Below are 21,657 nucleotides of genomic sequence, written 5' to 3'. Positions count from 1 at the left end.
TTGACAGGAGACAAGGCCTGTGGATTAAACTTTGAATGGGTGTTTACAAGGCAGAGACAGCATTTCACGTAATATGCTTATGCTCACCATGCTGAGGTCTTCACCTGCACTGGGAATAATTTGAAAATCTCTAAATAATTTTTTTAAATCTTTTATTTTTGACTATTGAAATTCTGGAAATTTCATTTTCAGAAATCATACCCCTCTGTGCTCCCATCTCTGTATCTCTTCCTAGTTTAACTCTACCCAAGTCTGTTTCAAAGAAATCCAATATGCAGCTGACCATTGGTGAGCTAATTCAATACATCAGTACATTCTTGATTTCTTTTTCCTGCCTCAGTGCTGAACTGCGTACCAAAATCATGTGTTGCGAACCAAAACCAGAGAGCTTGATACACGGCTGGAAGAAAGCAGCTAGCTCACAATACGGACATTTCCAATTTTCTTTCTCAGTTTTCCCATTAGTTTCAACTAGACATTTGAAGCCGTCGGCAGGGAAACAGTCTCCTGATGCTTGATACTGGCGCAGGGCTTTGTGCCATAATAACACAAAATAAATTGATTTGCATTAAAAATAAATAAATAAATAAAGTAAATCCGCTATCACCGCCCCGCGCCCCGCCCCGAGGGGAGGGAGCCGCGCCCCTCACAGCCCCGGCCCCGCCCCCCGCTGCGGCGCCTGCGCACTGCTCGCGCGCACGCGCGCTGGCGGGCGCGCTGAGTCGCGTACTTCCCGTTCCCGGTTCCCGTGCCGCCGCTCCCGTTCCCGTCTCGCCGCTCTGCCCGCGGGTGATGCGGTGCTCCCGGCGCAGGGCAAGCGGGCCGCGCCTGCGCGCCTGAGCGCTCGCAGCCGTTCCCTGCAGGAGCTCGCTCCCTCCGTCCCGCCATGGAGCAGCCGTACGGCGGGCAGGCCCTGGCCGGCGGCGGCGCGCTGGGGCCTGTGGATGTGCCCAGCGCCCGGTAACGGCGGCGGGGGGGAGCGGCCGCCCTCCCCTCTTCAGGGGGACAGTGGGCATCGCCCCGCGTCCTCCTGGAGGCGGGGGTGCCGGCGGCCTCCGCTGAGGCGTCGGGCCCGGGCTTGGGCGGCGGCGTGGCAGGTGCCAACCGGCCTCTCTCCTTCTGCAGGCTGACTCGGTACATCGTGCTGCTGTGCTTCGCCAAGGTTTTGAAAGCCGTGGGGCTGTTTGAATCCTATGATCTCTTGAAAGTGGTCCACCTCGTGCAGTTTATCTTCGTAGTGCAGCTGGGGTGAGTGTGCAAGCGTTGGAGCCTTATTCCCCACCCGTACAACTGCTCTGGTTCTTTGTCAGCATCAAACTTGTAATCCTGCATTATGTTGTTATCATTTACTCGAAGAGAAGAAGGCATAATAGTGAATCCAGGAAGTTCATACCAGTGTTTTTGCTTCACATTTCTGTTCACTGCAATTTCAGTATCTTGGAATGTCTCAAGTTGGAAGTGACCCGTAAGGTCCATTGAGTCCAACTCTCTGCTCCTCATAGAAATATCTGAAACTTAAACATATGATCAAGAGTGTTTTCCAGATACTCCTTGAGCTCTGACAGGCTTGGAGCTGTGACACTCCTGGGGAGCCAGTTACCACCTGGAGGCCGGCCACCCTCTCAGTGGAGAACCTTTCCGTAATGCAGTGTGGATTTACTCTGATGCAGCGTTAGTCCATCTCATGCCCTGTCATTGGTCACCAGAGATCAGCACCTGCCCCTCCACTGGGGAAGGTGCCACGAGGTCACCCCTCAGCCTTCTCTGAGCTGAGCAAACCAAGCGACCTCAGATACTCCTGTTGCCCTTGAGACCTTACACTATCTCAGCTGCCTCCCCCAGACACAGTCTAACAGTTTCTAGCATGGAGGCTTCTAAAACTGCACACAAGACCTGAGCTGAGACCACATCAGTGCATTGCAGAGCATTGCAGTCATGTCCCTCGAGCAGCTGGTGATGCTGTGCTTGAATGCAAATGCACCCCAGGACACAGCTGACCCTTTTTGTTGACCTATATTCAACTTGCCATCAACCCAGACCTCCAGATTTCTTTCTGTGGGGCTGCCTTCCAGCCTTTTGTCCCCTTCTTTGTGCATACAAGCAGGGTTATCCCACCACAGATGGAGAATCCAGCACTTTCTCTTGTTAGATTTCATATTGTTGGCAGTTGTCCAGCTCTCTGGTCTTTCCAAATGTCTCTGTAAGGCCTCTCTGTGCTTGAGAAACTTCAGTGTTTTTCCAGCTTCAAAGGTGGGCCTACTCTGACAGTGCTGACAGTGCTGGTGGTCATGGTGTGACTGTTGCTGCAACTGGCAATCAAGTATCACACAACTGTGCCCTCACTTTCCCCCATCCCAGGGGGCTAGGGAGGAGAATCAGGAGGAAAACAAAAAGAAAAACTCGTGGGTTGAGATAAGAAGAGTTTAATAATTGAAATTAACAAGTTAATGAATTATTAATAAGTTAATAAGCCAAATATAGTAATAAAAGGAAGGGAGAGAGAAAACTTGATAAAAACAAATGACATACAATGCAACTGCCAACCACACAATGACTGATACCCAGCCCACCCCCAAATCACAATCAGCTCCCCTTCTGGATAGCTTCCTCAGTTTGTATACTGAGTATATGGCATTTATGGTATGGAACATCCCTTTGGCCAGTTCAGGCCAGGCCTCCAGCCCATCCTGCCTTCCAGCTTGTTGTGCACCTGCTTGCTGCCAGAGCATGTGAAACTGAGACGTCCTTGATTTTGGATAAGCGGTACTAAGAAACTACCAAAACTGTGTTATCAGCATTGTTCTCACACTGAATCCAAAGCACAGCACTGCACCAGCAATAGCACTGGAGTAGCAGCTACTGAGAAAAAAATATCTCAGTCCAAGCTGAAACCAGGACACTTGGGCACATCCAAATTTTGTTAACAAGGGTGTAGAGGATAAGCTTTCTTTTTTATAGTTTGTGTTCCTGTAGTTCTTATCAGATTCAGTTGTTTTTCCCAGACTGAGGGCTGAGGTATGAAAGCTGATAGCAAATACGCAGAAGCAACCTTTGCAGACAAAATCCTGCTTCATGTTTACTTGATGAGATGTAGAGGAGCATTAATGTAATAAACTTGAGAGAGTTGGAACAGTTGGAACTCCTGTTTTTTCCTTTTATTTCATATTCATGTACATTTCTGGACTTCTCTCTTGCACCATAGGGGGTTTTTTTTGCCCATCACTTTTGATCCCACTTGAAAAAGTTGTGTGCCATGTCTTCTATTCCTACAGGATTGTGTATTCAGCATTCTATATATGAGTAAGCCTTTTGGTATATCTATCTTGCTAATAAAAATCAGTATTATTTCTCTTCAAAACTTCTGAGATCAGTTATTTTGATTTTTGTAAATAACAAGTCGACTTCTTATTAGCCATTTTCTCGAGAACTGGCATTTGAAGTTGACCAGAACTGAAGTTCATTGTCATCACTGTAGTACTGGTATTTGACACTGGTAATGCAGCAGGGAAAATAAAATCAGTGGATGTGGTCAGTGTGGCCTGTTAAAGGAAAAAATTGTGGAGGAAGCCATTTTGTAAACTGAGCCAGATATGAGAGACCTAGTTGTTTAGATCTGGTTTGAATAAAAAGCTGACTGCTAGTACACTAATAGACAAAACTTTCTGCTTTTGACAGGTCTGCTTTTTTTATGGTTTTGTTCCAAAAACCGTTTTCTTCTGGAAAAGTGGTAACCAAGCGTCAGGTGAGTTGACATATGTAAGAGTGACTTGCATCTTTGTAAATATTCTTGGCAATATGGCTTTTGCCAAAAGTGAAAGGGGAACGAAGATTACTCCACTTAAAAGATGTGGTTACAGTTTCTAGAGGTGTGCAACTAGCTCAGTGTCTTGTGGGCTAAAACACTATATGTTCTTAGCTTTTGTCAGCTTCTTTTGAGAGTATAGTGAAAAGACAGGTCCTTATTGCCATTCAAGCATCTACTTTGAGGAGTGGATTTTCAAAAAGAGCCTTAAGCTTAGTCAAAAAGCTAAGTCTACTTAGCTGACTTTGACAGTTAGACAGGCAATTTCTGGACTGCCAGAATGTTGAAATGCTCCAGTCTTGTCCCTCAGAACAGAAGAGTCCTTTCTGCATGTGATGAGGGCCTGATCTAACTGCTTGTCAAACCTTTGTGAGTTCCTAGTATCCCAAGGAGTTGAGAGTCGGGTCGGGTTGGAACCTGCTGATTTGTAAGAAATAAATTTTCTTCACCTGCTTCATATTCATCTTGGATTTATGTAATTATGTGTGCAAAAACTTGATCCAGTGTGTACGCTAAGTAGACAGAATCTGAAGGAAAGGCTCAAAGTGTTTCTTGTGTCAGCTGCTTTCATGACTAGACATGTATAGCAGAATTTTAAAAATGTGAATAGGAATAAATGGCGTCTTTGATTTGAATTCAGAAAAATCTGTCCATACATGGTTTTACTGTTGCTAAAAAAATTTAAATTCTAGATTTTGAAGATACTGTATTTGTTGTAGGTACTTTGTCTTGTTTAACATATTTCCAAAATTAATTTCTTTTCTTCTAAAACTGGCATTTAAAGTTAATAATGTATTGAATATCTGAATTACAGCCTGCTTCCTGAAGAAAGAATTTAACATACACATAAATATTTGTAAGCATAAGGTCTTAGTCTCGATTTTGTGTGGTTTATCTAGTTCTTTTTATGTTTATCCAATATATACAATAGATTAAAAAGTAGGTAAATGGACTTGCTATTTTTTTCAACCATTTTTCAGGCGTTTTGTTGAAGAGAACGCAAACAATGTTACAGAATCTAGTACTGTGGTAGAAAAAAAATTCTGGTTCACAGTATGTCCAAATAAATCTTAGTTGCCTGGCAAAGTAGCTAAGAAGACAATCATTCTTTAAACTGTAATTATAGAACTTACAAAGCACATATCTTCCCCTCAATTTCTACAGCTATTGTGTTAAAACAATGCTAGTAATAGGGTGTTTATTTTGAAACTCTGGAGAAAATGATAATGAAATACCTTTCTTTTGTAGTGGATCAAAATTTTTAAGCATGCTGTTGTTGGATGTATCATTTCACTCTTGTGGTTTTTTGGCCTCACTCTTTGTGGACCACTGAGGTAAATACATATCTACTGTAAATACTGTTTTTCTTTTGTGATCCTTCCCTGTCTTGCTCCTTTGCTTTTTGTTTTCTGTCTGTCAGATCATGCTGCTAGCCACTTAATGTATATTTCAAAAATATATTGAATCCTTACGAATTTTCCTGTGAAATCTTTAGTGCTTGGAAAAAAGTACATATACTTTCTGTAGGTATTTAAGTGTGTCATTTTCTTCACTGCTTCTTTTATGAGATGCCAGTGAAATTCTTGATAATGCTTAAACACTTGATGTGAGTGATACATCAAGGTCACAGAATGTATTTTTTGTCATTTCCCTGCCATTAGTGTAATGCCAATTGTTTATTTACCTGTTTGGAGTCCATGGCTTGACGGCTAGTGCTAGCAGCTGGTATTCCTTTGACAGGCAAATAGAATCAATTTCTGCACTGGTTGCGGGGTACTTCTTTATCTGGTTGGCTGTGTGCTCTGTGCTGAAATTGGGTAACATTAGTGCATGTACAGGTAAAACCATTTGTGCTGTGTGTTAGCACTATCGACTGAGTAATTATACAAGAGTAGCTAGACTTACAAAAATGAAGGTTAATATATTGAAAAGCATGTTTCACGAGAGAGAGGAAAGTAAAGCCTTAAATTATACATTTATGAATGTGAAGTTTTATCATCTACGCAGAAGAAGGCATACCTGAGAGTAATAATGCTGTGATTAAGTTATTACTCTCATATCTTTCTGGATGCTGGCAGCCTGCCCAAACAGAACCATTTACATGGGTCCTAGCATGTTGTATTGCTATGCAGAGGATTGCAAAAGCACTTGGTAAACTTGACAGCAATAATTACTTCCATGTTCTGCTCAGAAAAGCTGTCATTACAGCTTGTTAGGCAGCCTTTGCTGTCTGAAGGAGGTAGTGTGTCAGCTAGACTTTTTTATTTTGAGCAATTAAGAGGTTTTGGCATAAGCTACTAGGTTATCAGCCCCTCAATAAACAGAATGCCATGCAACAGAACAGGATGTCTTTTTTTCTCTGGGAGCAGAAGCTGGTTTAGAGGAGGTATTGTAGTGGGAATATTAAGTCCATCTTGAGTAAGTTAGTATCTTGTTGTGTTGCTAGAAGAAAATACAATTTAAAGTTATTTGTAAATTAATAATTTTAATCTGTTCCTTGATTTAGGAAGTTCTTGTTTTGTAACATGTATAAATGTCTGCAGCTAGATCTATTGCTAGTGAAGGGAAATTGATCTGTGTTTATTCTTTTTAATTGCTTAAACCTGCTGTTGTAATCACAGGATAAATCTTCGTTGTGTCATTCATTTTAGCTGAAATAGTGTATATCAAGGTTGTGAGGTAAACTCATGGTAAATGGAGTATTTATTTCACTTTTTTATAGAACGTTGTTACTGTTTGAGCACAGTGATGTGGTTGTGCTGTCACTCCTTAGTGTCTTGTTCACAAGCTCAGGTGGAGGACCAGCAAAGGTATTTAAAAATCTATTTTACCAAATGTAAAACATACTGAATCCTATAAATTCAAGTACTTCTTTACCTGAAGCAAACTGGTGGTTCAGATCCATGTTCATAGAAATACGTGCTTTTTTAGTTTAATTAGTGGTGGAATTTTAAGATGAACTACTTGAATTAATAAATATGGCATTGAGAGGGAACCAGTACATGAAGGTGTTGGATATCCATGGCAGATACCTGAGAAGTTTTTCTGTTTCTGGGCAGAAAAGAACCTTGAGAATTATTTTTGCACTTCAGCATTCTTTTTAATGGGATTTTGGGTTCAAACTGACAAAAGAACATCGTGCATGTAGTAGTCCTGACCCTTAGACATTGAAGTCCAGCAATACAGTCTCCAGTTCCTGGCCTAGAATCTTCAGTGTGTTTAGCTTTTCACATACATCATTTCTTTCTGCCAGGAAGTTCTCTTAAGTAGTTTTATGTCTGCATGATCCTGTGTGTGCTGCATACTTAGGCCCTTTCATTTAACTGAAGACCTATACTTGAGGCGTGCTCTGTCTCCAGTCTCGTTGTACATGCTTTTGCAAGGTGTTCTCTAAATGTGCCCAATCAGCCCTAAATTGAAAGAACTTATCCCAATACCTAGCAGTTTTGAGCACTTTCACTCAAAAACAGTAACAGGTAGAAGAAAATACCTGCTGTTATATACTTGAGGCTAGAAGGGAAGTCTCAACTTTGGTACCATCTCAGGCTGTAAGTTCTGAAATCTGTGTCTCATAACTGCACTGGAATCCCCTAAGCACTTTCAGGCAGCCTTAGAGTAAAGCCACAGTCATCTGCACTGACAACTCTATGCTCACCCCATGCAAATTGAGAAGCTTAGGGCATCCAGCATGAAGATCATGCTGAAGACAAATTATTTTCTCCAGCCAGCTACCAAAAGGATAGATGTAGAGCTTCAGAGATTCTTTGTCAATCTGTATCTTAGTGGGCCACATTTGGTAATTAAGCTGCATATCTTAAGGCAGCAGAAACAAGGGAGCAATAACCCTGTCCTCTGAACGTTTCAGCTTTATGAAATGAACTGATCAGATAACTTTCTGAAACGAGAATGTGATAGCTCTATTGGACTTTAGAAGATTGTAATAGTATTTTTCAGACACAGAGCTCAGTATGTAGCTAAGATAATGAATACCAAAAATTGCAGTGGTTTAAGTCTGGGTGGTGAAAGCTCTGGGAGCTGGGATTTCATCACTACCTCTGTCCTTTCCCCACAAAAGCACCTCAGAGCTGTTCTTTCCCATAGTCTTTGCATAATTCCCTAGCCTTTAGGTCCCGTAAGACAAAATTCACTAGTTTGTACAGATCTTGTTTGTAGCTCATTGAAGCTACAAAACATTGAATCATCAGGCTGAAATAACAGTGCATTCTGGCAGGCAGAAACACACCATGAAGAAGAAAGTAATCACACTTAAAGTTTGTAGGATACCAGCTTCTAGCTTGCTACAGTGGTGATGTGTCCTGAGTTATCTGGTAAGTCTGAAAATCAGAAAAAATGTGAAATGATATTGTCATGGCCACTTTCTTAAAAATAACAGGGGTTTCATTCATGGTTTTCTTTCTGCAGTATGTTACATTGATCAGGAAGCAGGGAAGGAGGGGACTTATTTCCTGGATTTTTTGATAGTAATCTATTGTAGCAGATTGTAGAAATACTTAGGGGTTTTTGTTGTTTGGTTGTTTATTGTTTGTTTGGTTTTTTTACAGACAAGAGGTGCTGCATTTTTCATCATAGCTGTCGTCTGCTTACTACTTTTTGATAATGATGACCTTATGGCTAAAATAGCAGAACATCGTATCCTTTCTTGTTACGTGTAACAGCAAGTGACTCTTACTACTGGAGCAGAGAAAATGTGAAATTGAGTGTACTGAATTAAATTATAATTCGACCGTTTACCCAGCACTGCCAAGCACACCACTAAATCGTGTCCCTAAGTGCTACGTCTTTATGTCTTTTAAGAACTGCCAGGGATGTTCACTCAGCCACTTTGCTAGGTACCCTGTTTCAATGTTTGATAATCCTTTCTGTGAAGAAAAGATCAACACTGCCACCGAGCTTGGTGTCACCTGCCAACTGCCTGAGGATGCACTTGATCCCCTTGCTCAGACCACTGATAAAGGTATAAAACAGGACTGGCCCCAGTACTGAGCCCTGGGGAACAGCACTGGTAACTGAACACCAGCTGGATGTAACTCCACAAATCACCACTCTGGGCCCAGCCATCCAGATGGTTTTTTACACAGTGAACGTGCACCTGTCCAAGCCAGGAGCAGCTGGTTTCTCTGGGAAGATTGTGTGGGAAATGGTGTCCAAGGCTTTACTGGAGCCCACGCATCCACAGCTTTTCCTTCATTCACTAGGCAGGTCACGTTGTCATAGAAGATCAGGTTGGTCAGTCAGGACCTGCCTTTCACAAACCCATGCTGAGGGCTGGGCGCAATCCCCTGGTTGTCCTGCACATGCCAACACATCATAAAGCTCAGTTTGCTTACATCTGCTTTCTGTGTTCTGCTACCTTTGCGTATTCTTGTTGTTCCTGGTTAAAAAAAAAAAAAAAGAAAATCAAGTTAAACTCTTCCTTAATTTTTTATTTAGCTGAGGGGCATCATGACAGTGCTCTCACTCATGTTCTGTATACAATCATTGCTTTCCTGGGTGTTGCAGATCACAAGGTAAATAACAAGTATTTTAGAATATCTGTCTAAAGTTTTGTAGGTAAGATATTCACCAGCTCAGAGCTAATCCATGCCGGAATGAAAACCAAAAGGTTGAACATCCCCACCCCATATTGGAACTGAACTAGCACTGTAATTTTTACATACTGATCAGAGTATGAAGAGCTTCAGTAAAGCAAGCTAAACCATGTAATATTCAACCTCTAAAGCTGGTAAGGACTTCGCTGTAGTGCATAACCTAAAAAGTCTTGTTAAAATTAGCATGAAATATTCTGTCATCAGTGTTCTGGATTTTTATAATGCTTTGTGTACAAGCCATTTCTTGCTTTTGTTGCCTGTGTTTTGTTGGTGCATCTTTAGCTTTCCCTAGTTTTTCCTTTACATTAAACCGGTATTTGAAGACCCAGATTCTGATACCCCTCAGTAAGATAGTCCAGTTGTAATTGGTGGTATGAATAGCTGTCTATCATAACCTTACTATATGGGGTCACCTGGCTGATTGAGTTGTGTTAGCTTAGTCTTGCTGAAGTGGCTTCATTGAGGACTAAAACAGAAAAAAGATGTGGAGCAACTGAGAAAGTATTACTATAAAAATAAACCAAATGTTAGAAAGACTGGTTAATGGTGCACAAAAGCAAGTGTGATCTAAGGGAGATGAGATGCTGTGTTTCTTGTAATTAATTTACAGAACAATTTTGAAAGAGTATTTTGTAAAGAAATGTGATACAATATGATCAAAGGTGAGTAGATGAAAAGGTTATGAAAGGTCTAGAGGACAAGATATGTGAACCTTTGGGGGTTTATGTATGCTTTCAACACACTTTTAATAATGGAAGATGGCAAAAACAAGCTTTGGGTGATTTTTCTTCCTCAGGTGGTGTTTGCTACCATTTTGCTGCTGGTGTATGCCAACGAACACTATCGAGAGTTTTAAAATTCAGCTCATATTAGGCTGTTGGGAATAGTGCTAAGCTATCCTAGTTTTGGTTTTTGTTGTCAGGTTAAGAAAAGCACATTAATCTTCTCTCCATGTGTCACTGTGTTTGGAGTGAGGTTTTTGGTACTTAAGAAATGCTAATGGAATCCCTTTATGTCTCCAGGGTGGAGTACTGCTTCTGGTACTCGCATTGTGCTGTAAGGTTGGTTTTCACATGGCATCCCGAAAACTATCTGTAGATGTAGGTGGAGCCAAGCGTCTTCAAGCTTTGTCTCGTCTTGTTTCCGTCCTTCTTTTGTGCCCGTGGGTTATTGTTCTCTCTCTGACAACAGAGGTAAGGTAATACATACAAAGATAAATTTTATTTTTAAGTGCTTTTGAAGTGCAATTTAAATATTTCCTTTAAGATACCTTTAAAATTACCGAAGTTGCTGTCTTTATTTTTTAGTAAGCTTTGTTTGAATTTTTTCCATTACGCTTTTCTTCTATATTTGTTTTTGTGTGATACTATCTGTGTGATACTTTAATTTCCTCTTTTGTGTGATAACTGTATTTCATCCTTCTAGCTCAGAAATTTTATCTTGAGTTCATCTACTAACTTTTCACAAGCATTAATGACTATATAAATACAGCGCTCTTTTATCCCTAAGAAGTAGATTATTTATTGTCATTTTAAAAAATGCTCTTTCTGCCTGCATGCATAGGGAGAGTGGGCCTTTGCAACCATGGCATTGCATATGGTATTCCTTTTAAGAATGTGAAAGTATTTAAAATAAAATACTTTAGTGCACTTTAGACCTATGTCTCTTTCTATATCTGGAATGATGTGTTTATATGATAAAGTCTAAAAGTATTTATGTTTTATGGATTAGTGAAAACACTTGTAATTCAAGTGAACGAGCTTTAATGCTATAAATACAATCACTCTTCTGGTGAGCAGTCCTGTTTGAAATTTATTTTTTGTTGCAGAGTAAAGTAGAGTCTTGGTCTTCTCTCATCATGCCTTTCATAACAGTCATCTTCTTTGTTGTGATCCTGGATTTCTACGTGGAGTCCATATGCTCTGTGAAGATGGAAGCTTCCACGTGTGCTCGATACGGATCCTTTCTTATTTTCATTAGTGCACTGCTTTTTGGCAACTTTTGGACACATCCAATAACAGACCAGCTACGAGCTATGAACAAGCCACCTCACCATGAAAGCACAGAGCATGTTCTTTCTGGAGGGGTGGTAGTGAGTGCTGTCTTCTTCTTTTTATGTACGTATTCTAAACTGTGGTTAAATCTGTGGTCTTGTGTAACTGGAAGGCCAGTTAGAAAATTGAGGTGTGCGGAATTCTTTTGGATGAGCTTTTATGGATTTTTTTGAATAAGGCAGCCTGTAGCTTTTCACTCTTTTACTGTCTGTCGGGAAGGAAGAAAAAAAGGAATGTGATAGATCTTTTGTGGAAGTGATGATCTAATTTTACATAACAATGAAATCTAATGATAAATCTCAAGATGAAGTTGACAATCACTTTGCTGCCTGCAAACTTCATGTAAACTTTGATTGTTGATTAAACACATTATAAACTAGCTGTGAAGCTTAGAAACAGCAACAAAAACTTCAATACTTTCCTTGCAGCTGCCAATATCCTGTCCTCCCCCTCCAGGAAAGGGCAGAAGGGTACCCTTATTGGCTATTCCCCTGAAGGCACTCCTCTCTATAACTTCATGGGTGATGCGTTACAGCAGAGCTCTCAGTCATTGCCCCGGTTTATTAAGGAGTCACTGAAACAAATCCTTGAGGAGTATGATTCTAGGCAGATCTTCTATTTCTTGTGCCTAAATCTGGTAAGTGCATGGCTTTTTTCTTCAAACCAATCACAATAGTGCATATATAATACAATAAAAAGAGTCATTCTTTAAAAGATTCCCATAATCAACTGGTTTGACAGTGACCTTTGACAGAGTAATTTAATTAGTGGTCACTGTTTTGTTGTCACAGTGTCACACTGGTTCTATGTATAAGGGTTGCACCAGTAACTGAATATGTGTATGACAGTATGTTTAAGGTTGACTTCAATGTTGCCAGCAGATAAGGTGAAACTGATAAGGTCTTCAAGGATGGGGACGACAAAATAGAAGGTGTGGGATTGATTAGGGTCATTTTGGAGTAGGCTAGTTTTATTTCTAGCTTCTCTTTTCTTGAAAGGAAAAGATGATGCAGTATCAAATTTGATAGAACCTCATTTGTAAAGATCTCCAGGAAAATAAGGGGAGAAACTTGAAGTATCCTTGTTAACTGTAAGGAATTCCATTATGGAATATGAAAGATTGGAAAAAAGTTTTTAGGCAGATGAATTAATAGTAGTAAAATGTATGTGGTAAATGTATGTATTAAAAATTATTCCTTGTGTATCCTTCTCAAAATCAGTTCCTAAGATTTAAACAGTCAACTTACTGGTGGAGAAAATGTTGGCATAACAGATTTATAGACAGCATTACTTTTACACTAATGATATGTCAGATCAGAGTTCTTCCATTTTTAATGATAAAATGCTTAGAATTTTGTCTGCAGAATGTTAGTTTAAAATTCAAAATGAAAACTTGAATTTACTCCTGTAAAGAGTTGGGTTTTTATGTGTGAGGCTTTAAGGAGAGTAGGTTCAAAAATGTCTCTTCATAGACTTGGAATGCGTCACGGATTTCAGTGCAGGAGAGAAAAAATGGTCTAGAAATACTTTGAACAATAGCTCTGAAAAATATTGAGGGTTCTGTGAAAAGAATATCCTTCTATCTACAAAAACATTCATATAGAAGTTAATATTTGAAAAATTAAAACTCTTATTTTGTTTTAGGCTTTCACTTTTGTGGAGCTTTTTTATGGAGTATGGACCAATAGCCTTGGTCTTATTTCTGACGGCTTTCACATGCTTTTTGATTGTTCTGCGTTAGTGATGGGGCTTTTTGCAGCTCTGATGACAAGGTGGAAAGCAACTCGCATATTTTCATATGGGTATGTATCTTGGGTTCTTTAAGGACTATTTGAAACTTAATTCTTGCTCATTTTCAAAATGTCCTGGTTTGGGATATTTTACTAATGCATGCTTCTGTGGGCTTTTCACTGTGTCTCTCCTGTTCTATTTGTGCTCATGCTATTCTCTTCTTACCTCTGCAAAAAATATGTCTGAAATGTAAATTTCACTTACCTCTACAAGTAAAACTTTTATCAATGTGAATATCATTTAGAAATTACCTCATTCTATGCATTTATGTCAAACAAAAATCTATGTTAAAAATCAGTGTTCACATGAAGATCTAAATTCAGCTGATATAATTAAACTTATATGTTTGCATAACAGTTTAGCAATTTGAAGCCCTGAATGGGCAGTATATTTAAGAGAATTCTTCTATACTGCTTTATCCTAATGGAGTTTGGACAGTTGGAAACTGGCAACCTCTTGATCAGAAAAAAAATAACTTAGAAATTCAGGCGCGATTCTGTGACATTGAGGAAAAAAATCATAGCAATCTTAATGCTGCATTAAAAGAATTACAACTTTATTTATTGTAACTTTGACATTTGTTCAGAGTACCTGTTCTTCACTCTCAAAAGTATGTATATTTACTTTCAGGTATGGACGTGTAGAAATTCTCTCTGGATTTATTAATGGCCTCTTTCTGATGGTGATTGCTTTCTTTGTCTTCATGGAATCAGTGGCTAGACTGGTGGATCCTCCAGACATAGATACAAACATGCTAACTGTAAGTTTTGTCCTTCTGTTTCAGTGTAGTTTTGCAGTTAATGGTTAATTTATGTTTATCTCCAGGGTGTTAGTCCTTCCAGTATCTGAAGGGAGCTTTCAGGAGAGCTGGAGAGGGACTTTTTACCAGGGCATTTAGCGACAAGACAAGAGGGAATGGCTTCAAACTGAAGCAGGATATGTATAGATTAGATACTAGGAATGAGTTAGATATTAGGAAGGAATTCTTTACTGTGAGGATGGTAAGGCACTGGAACAGGTTGCCCAGAGAAGTTGTGGACTTCCACAGTTTTCCTTAATTAAGTGCATGGTGTTTCTGGTTCTAGAAAAATAAGTTTGTTCTAGAAAATGAGTTTGAATACCTGTGAGGATGCAGTGAAGTTAAAGACTTTTCTCCCTCTCACAGCCGGTTTCTGTTGGAGGGCTGATTGTAAACCTTGTTGGTATCTGTGCCTTCAGCCACGCTCACTCCCACGGGGCGTCTCGGGGAGGCTGTCCTGCACATGAGCACAGCCATTCTCACCATGGCCACAGCCACAGCCACGGGCACGGCCATTCCCACAGTGACCATGGCCACAGCCATGGACATTCTCATGGATCCTCTGGAGGAGGCATGAACACCAACATGAGAGGCAAGTACAGATTGTTGAATCATAAGTGATGTACATGATTTCTAGGAGACTGAAGATTTTCAGAATCAGACCTATGCAGTATTATGCATCAATCTACAAAGTGCTCTCAAGGAGTGATCTGACAGCCATTAAATGTGCTATACAGGAATTGCTCAAACCATTAATGAATTTAACTTGAAGAAACTTTAAATGTTTCTATGCATATGTCTTTAATACATAAGGAACAATAAAAAGCAGTAATCTACAGTCTTCACTAACATTAATAAAGATCACTGTAAACCATAGTCAAAAAGCTTAAAGTCCTCGTTTCTAAGTTCAAACTGGAAATGAAGGTACAAGGTCTCTATTATTATAAAGATGCTACCATGCTTCTAGGTGTCATGTGACAGCTGGTTGTAAAAACTAGGGAAGGGGATAAGAAGCAGGAGAAAAAATACAGACCAGCAATAGAATATGCTTTTATTTGTGATTCAGAAGATAAGGTGCTAAAGAAAAACTTCCAAATCAAAAATCATAAGCTAACTGAGAAGGGCACTCTATATAAAACTTCAGCATAGGATTTTTTCTCTAGTATTTAGAAAGTAGTTATTTACCAACTGTCTGGCTTATAAAAAAAAACCTATGAAGGAGTGATGTTTTCTGTGTAAGCTTGTCAGAATATGGTAAATAGTCTCATGCTTCATAGGTTATTTTATGTCTTAACTCAGTTGGTTATCCTGATTATTCATATTCATTATGTCTGTCATTTTTGTAAAGTCTGCCTATACTCATGTTTCAGTATTCTTTAAAATCCTGACACTTAACTAGCACTAATCTTACCAATGGTTAGAGAGTATTTTTCTATGCCCATTGAGTGTACATTGAGAATGAACCCACAATTAAAGCAGTAGAAGGTATAACATTCATAGCAGTAGCACAAAGACAATGCTCTTGTAAAATTGGAGTAGAATTGGCATACAAAAACCAACCAGTACATTCATGTGTGTCCACATTAGCAAGTCAATGCATGTACACTGATCTTTTAACTCTCCATTAAGGATCAATGAGTCCTTATGTACAATGTTAAATGATTATGCTGTATTGTACAAATCCCACTAACAATTTACAGACTATTCTCATATACTTTAGTCTGTGGATGCCTACCTAGATCATTGCCCTATAGAGTAAAAATTGGTTTTACATTAATTTGTAATTAAACATTAGAAAAGCGAAATATTTAGTGTATTTTGTCCCAGGTTAGGCAGAGAGTCATCTCTATTTGAGGGTATTTAGTAAGCCTTACTAAGTTTTTGCTGTTGAACATATGTGTACATTTTAGACAGAACTGTTAATTACTTTGTTTGTTTTGGTTTTAGGTGTGTTTCTGCATGTGTTAGCAGACACTCTTGGCAGTGTTGGTGTTATTGTATCCACGATATTTATTCAGCAATTTGGATGGCTCATAGCTGATCCACTCTGCTCTCTCTTTATTGCTACATTGATTTTTCTTAGTGTTATCCCACTATTGAAAGATGCCTGTCAAGTGCTTTTGTTGAGGATACCTCCAGAGCAGGAAAAAGATCTGCATGCTGCTTTGGAAAAGGTAAAATTATAAATGTTTTCATATACAAACATACAAAGCTGTAACTGTTTTTAATGATTATTAAACTCAAGCCGTTTGGTCAGACAGCTTCTGTTACCTTAGACAACTTCATGTCTCAGGTTGTTTAAAATCTATTTTGCAGAGAAGTGACAAAATTACTAGTTCTAATGATAAAAGTGGGTTTGCAGCTAAAAAGACTTCCATTGTTTTTTGCTTTTATGAGTAGCCCATGATTTCAGACAAGTATGGTAACAGTGTGGTAAATGTACCACAGTGTAGTACTAAGAAAGTAATATGGCACTTCCCCAAACCTGCAGCCTTTTTAAACTTACGAACATTCAGGCTACAGGATTATATAATGAGCTTGTAATGTCAAGGTTTCTGATTTGTCCGTATCACGAAGGGTATACTGGTTCACAGTAGGTAGGATGGCAAAAAAAGAGCTGTTTCTTTCTAATTACCTTCTGTTTCTAGTCTGTTCTCTTCCTGTCTGGTGCAGTATGGCATCAGCTGTGAGGCTGTACCTAGTCTTTGCTATTGTTTCATTTGAAGTTCCTGACCAGAATCATAGTGTGGAGTGTGGAGAACTCCTCTCTGTAAAAGAATGAGTTAAAAGTTCTTTGAGGATGCTATCAACTAGAGGCTTCAAGGAAGAGTATGCTTATGGTGTCCTGTCAGTTAGTAGAGGGGGAAGTATGTTCTTGTCTGCATGAGAAAGAAAGGAATGGGAATTGTCTGGGAGAGATTTTTTATGTAGCGAAAGGAAGGTAAGGTGCAGAGTGTGGTTTCACTTTTTCATGAAGGAAGACTAATTCTGAGAGACTGGAGAAGAAGAAAGTACTTTTTGAGAACAATCAAAGGCCAGTTCATTAAAAAATAGAAGGAAAGCATTTTAAAAATTACATCACAATAAAACAATGTGCTTGCTGTAGGTTGACCTCAGCCAGCAGCCAGATATCCATACAGCCACTTGCTCACTCCCCTCCTTTCCCACCACCACCACTGCTAGTGGGTCAGGGGAGCATAAGCAAGAAAACTCAGGAACAATTTAACAGGTGAAGGAAGAGCAGTGGAAAAAAGGAAAAAAAAGTGGTGTACCACCTCCCTCAAGCAGACCGATACCCAGACAGTCTCCAAACAACAGCCACCTTGGAAGCCAAAATCCCCACTTCATTCTCTACCCCAGCTTTTACTGCTGAACAAGGTGTTATATGGCATGCAGTGTTCCTGTGGACAACTTGGGTCAGCTGCCCTGGCTGTGTCACCTCCCTACTTCTTGTCCATCCCCAGCCTACCCACTAGGGCAAGGGCAAAGTGGGAAAAACACAAAGCCTTGAAACTGTCTGATAGAAAAGAGAAAGCCAGAACAGTCCAGCAATAGCTGGTGTGATAACACACATTGGTGTGTTATCAAAAAGGTTTTAGGCAGAAATCCAAAACACACCACCTTACCAGCTGCTCTGAAAAACCATCACAGCCAATCCAGAACAAAGATCAATTTGAAAAAATCATAAATTATGGAAAAGAAGTTATGTCTCTGAATTAAGTTCAGCTATGATAACTAAATATAGCTGCTAAACAGTGAGGTAACAAGTGCCCTGGTAGATGCCAAAACAGCATTCTGATTAGTCTATCCATATATGTTCCTATGATCTGTTTACTAAATCAGGGGATTTTTTTCCTCATCCTGTTCAGCATTGATCTTCTGGGATTTTCATTTAGTTTGACTTTTACCTTCTAGAATTTTACAGTAGTAGCAAGATGACCAACCTTTCAATACAAGATATTTCTGAATATAGCTTAGTTGGAAAGCTGCTGTGCTACATAGTTTTGTTTCCTTGTAAAATATTATCCACCAATAGCCATGTACATATACAAGTTTAAAATTACTTAATTGTTGCTAATGAAATTTCTTCACAGATTCAAAAAATAGAGGGAGTCATATCCTATAGAGATCCTCACTTTTGGTGTCACTCTGCAACTGTTGTGGCAGGCACAGTACATGTGCAAGTAGTATCGGATGTGATGGAACAGAGAATTGTACAGCAGGTAAAGTGCAAGGTTTTTAGACTCTTAATTTCCTACTCGACATCTCCCTTTCAGTCATAGACCGAAGTTTCAAGCTGACACCTATGATTTTTTTTTTGTAGTTCTCCATTACTGTCTCAGAGCTGATCTCTAACGCTGTACTGCCCCTTGCCTGCTAGCTTGAAATTAGCTGTGTAAAGAGTTGTTTTCTAGAACATCTGCCAAAACACTCACTGGTGAAAGTCGCACTATATCTGCTCTGAGAAAAAAAAGGGGAGGTGGAAAAACAGGCCTGCAAAACAGGGAATAAACTGTAGGGATATCTGGATGCTAATCACGCATTTATAACTGGATATCCACTACCTGTCTGCCGTGGGTTTCTCTTTTCCTTAAAAAGATACGTATTTCCTTATGCAAGACACTGAGAATCACCCAGTGTGCAGAAGTTGCAAAGCCATACCCTCTTAAGGTACTCTTTGCTTTCCAGAGAGTTGAATTCTTCACAGTGGTATGTGGGGGGGAGGACGTTTACAGCATTTCAGAGCCAGAATACTGCAAGTTACTGTGAGATACATATGAAGTACAATGCTGATGTTAACTGTACCATTCTGTTCAGGTCACAGCAATTCTGAAAGATGCTGGCGTAAACAACTTAACTGTCCAAGTGGAGAAGGAAGCTTATTTTCAACACATGTCCGGACTCAGTACAGGATTTCAGGATGTTCTCGCAATGACTCAGCAACTAGAATCCATGAAATACTACAAAGATGGTACTTACATCATGTGATACAAAGTTATATTTGCCAAAGGAGATGTAAATGGTCAAACTGTTGGATTCCCTATTGTATTTTTGCCAGGAAATCTTGCACATACATGTACAGAAACAAATGTACTATATATTCGAATTTTTGTAAGTGTACTATCTTTGTTAATTGGATTGAGATGCTTTTATAAAGGAAATAAGAAGGACTTGAGTACTTGCTGTATATGTGAAAATAGTCAAAATCCTATATACTATACTTGGTGTTTATTAAACAGAAGTCTTGCAAATTGTAGATGAGCACAGATATATTCCATACTTTCTTTCAAGTGTGGAACATTGGTTTTGTAATTTCTTGTTAGCAGTAAGAAATAGAAGTAGTTTATATTGGAATGCAAACATAATCAACTGGGAAATATTTTTCCTTTAAAGGATAGCTTGAAGACTCTTGGAATGAAAAAAAAGTTTATTATGGGGAGTAAAAAACATGAAATCCTGTGTTTTGCATAAGTATACAGTTTTTACATTATGTCTCAGCATACAAATCTGATTTCTACACTTAATGCACCAGAGCAAATACACATTACCATTTTGCATTTGTATTGAACTATTTTTTTTAAGAAGAGAAATGCACAGATTTAACAGTGAGAAATAAGGAAGGGGGAAAAAATGAAGACACTTTTCTCTTTCCTGGGAAGACTCAGAATCATAAACCACTCTGTAAAATAAATCTTTTGTACTTTTTGTATGAATAACTGCAAATGCTAAGTTTGAAGGCTAGAAGTAATAAATCAGTGAGCATCCTAGCACTCAACCAAACTTCATCTCTTCAAGATATGTTATCCTGTACTTTACTTGATTTTTTTTAGTAATACCATGATAGCTGCATGTGTACTGTAGTCAACTGTACCTCCTGTATTACCCAGGGAAGAAGTTAAGGTTTAGAATGCTAAACTGCAACAGTAGTCTTAGACTTGACAAGTTGTTGAAATGAACAGTAAATTGAGACTTCTTGACTGGAAAGTGAAAGAGAGTGTCTTTAAGAAAGAATTATGGATGAGGACTTAATACTGCAAAGAAAACAAATCTGTGTATTTAGTGAAAACCTGTCAATGGGGGAGTAACATACATCTTCAGAAGTAGTTGTCCTTACATCTGTTTACAGGCTTCTTGTGCCCCCTTTTCTCCTTGTCTGTAGCACGTCAATATTTTCCTTGAAATTCAAGAAATTAATTCAGTGGTTAACACGGATGAATACATCTTTCATCACCCCATGTATCACAGCAGTATTATTTTGTCATACTGTTTTCTTGTTTGTGGTATTCAGTGGTTCTTGAATACCATTATAATAAGAATAGACTTGATGTTAGTGAAATTGAAGGACAGGACAGAGTCATAAAGGAATTACATAATCAGAGCAGATTTACCAGGATGTTCTTGAGCCATTTTGCTTACCTTGTGATCAGACTGTTTATACAAATCTGCATGGTTTGTTTTGTTACTCTTGAAGGAGTTCCTCCCATGCTATGTTAAAACACTATCTGCAGTACAAGACTGACTTGGAAAACTCTGGTCAGAAGATTTCTAGAAGTTGCGCTGCATTTGTGTAGAGTGATGACGATAAAGTGCATAAATCACAGTCCCTCGTCTCAGGATGGTACTGGAGAGTCAGCCACCTTCTCAAAGCTGAATCCTGTTTTTTGCCCATTTACACATTTGTCAGTGGTTTTCTTACCTTGCCTCATCCAGAAGGCTCGTCACTTGACGAGCTACAGTTATGCTCAGTCTAGAACTAGGATGATATTTTGGTTTTGAAACCAATCTCAAACAAAAAGTTTCAGTTAATGTTTACAATGTGCCACTCCTGTTTTGAGGTGGTTGTACTAGACTTGACAGTATTTCAGCAAACCCTATTGTGACATGGAAATGAAGATGATGAAAATGGAGGTGATTCTGTCTTTCAAATCATTATCTTAACATAATTATAAAGCTTTTGTGCTTGCCACAGTTTCCTCTGAGGAAATAGTGATTTCCCACTTCAGCTGCTAGCGACAGAACCCAAAACAAATCCAAGGTGGCCGGCACTGTGACCATGGTAGTGAAGATGAGCCCATACCTGGATACTTCACAGGCAAGTGCAAATCTACATCTTAGCTTGCACTTGGCAGGTTTTTGCATGTTACCCAGTACACATGTACAGTGTTCTTCCTGGCTGTCCTGGCAGGAAGACAATGGCAATTAGCATTGTCTATCTTAACAGCATCTATCTTAAATTTGTTTAGTCTGTCAATAATCCTCCGAAGAGGGGTTCAGGATTCCCCACAAGATTTATTGGAACTGTGCTATGTGGCGGGTTTTCAAATCACAGATGCGGGCCAGTTGATTCATATCTTAATACTGGGAGGGCATGGGGAGCTTCAATCTAGTCACCTGATCTGTATGCAGAGAGTTGCAACAAAACACTTTGAACAACTAAACAGGTTTGAAAGGAACTCCGAGCGAGCAGTACATGTGTACCGAAGGAGGAAAATGTTAGTGTTTTCCAGTAATGTTTTATGTCCTGTGTCTTGGCTTCCCTGGTTACAGAAGCCATGGGGGCGTAAGCAGGGCCCGAGTTACGGGCCCGAGAGCGGCCCGCCC

General features: G+C 39.4%; 1 protein-coding gene across 1 annotated transcript; it reads left to right on the top strand.

Moving 5' to 3' along the window:
- Window positions 1-886: 886 nt before the first annotated feature.
- Window positions 887-19,927, top strand: SLC30A5 (solute carrier family 30 member 5; the record flags this gene model as incomplete). Its single annotated transcript, XM_082301429.1, has 16 exons — window positions 887-960; window positions 1,126-1,248; window positions 3,676-3,742; window positions 5,051-5,136; window positions 6,525-6,612; window positions 8,365-8,452; window positions 9,254-9,330; window positions 10,434-10,604; window positions 11,240-11,528; window positions 11,894-12,102; window positions 13,110-13,267; window positions 13,887-14,016; window positions 14,422-14,647; window positions 16,003-16,229; window positions 18,150-18,278; window positions 18,874-19,927. 16 exons carry the CDS (start codon window positions 887-889, stop codon window positions 19,042-19,044), a joined length of 2,313 nt encoding a protein of 770 aa, XP_082157555.1. The 3' UTR covers window positions 19,045-19,927.
- Window positions 19,928-21,657: the final 1,730 nt, after the last annotated feature.

The sequence above is a fragment of the Coloeus monedula genome (genome assembly GCF_965178545.1).
Source record: "Coloeus monedula genome assembly, chromosome: Z".
Classification (NCBI taxonomy): Eukaryota; Metazoa; Chordata; class Aves; order Passeriformes; family Corvidae; genus Coloeus; species Coloeus monedula.
The sequence above is the reverse complement of the archived record's forward strand: the minus strand, read 5'-3'. Positions and strand labels throughout refer to the sequence as shown.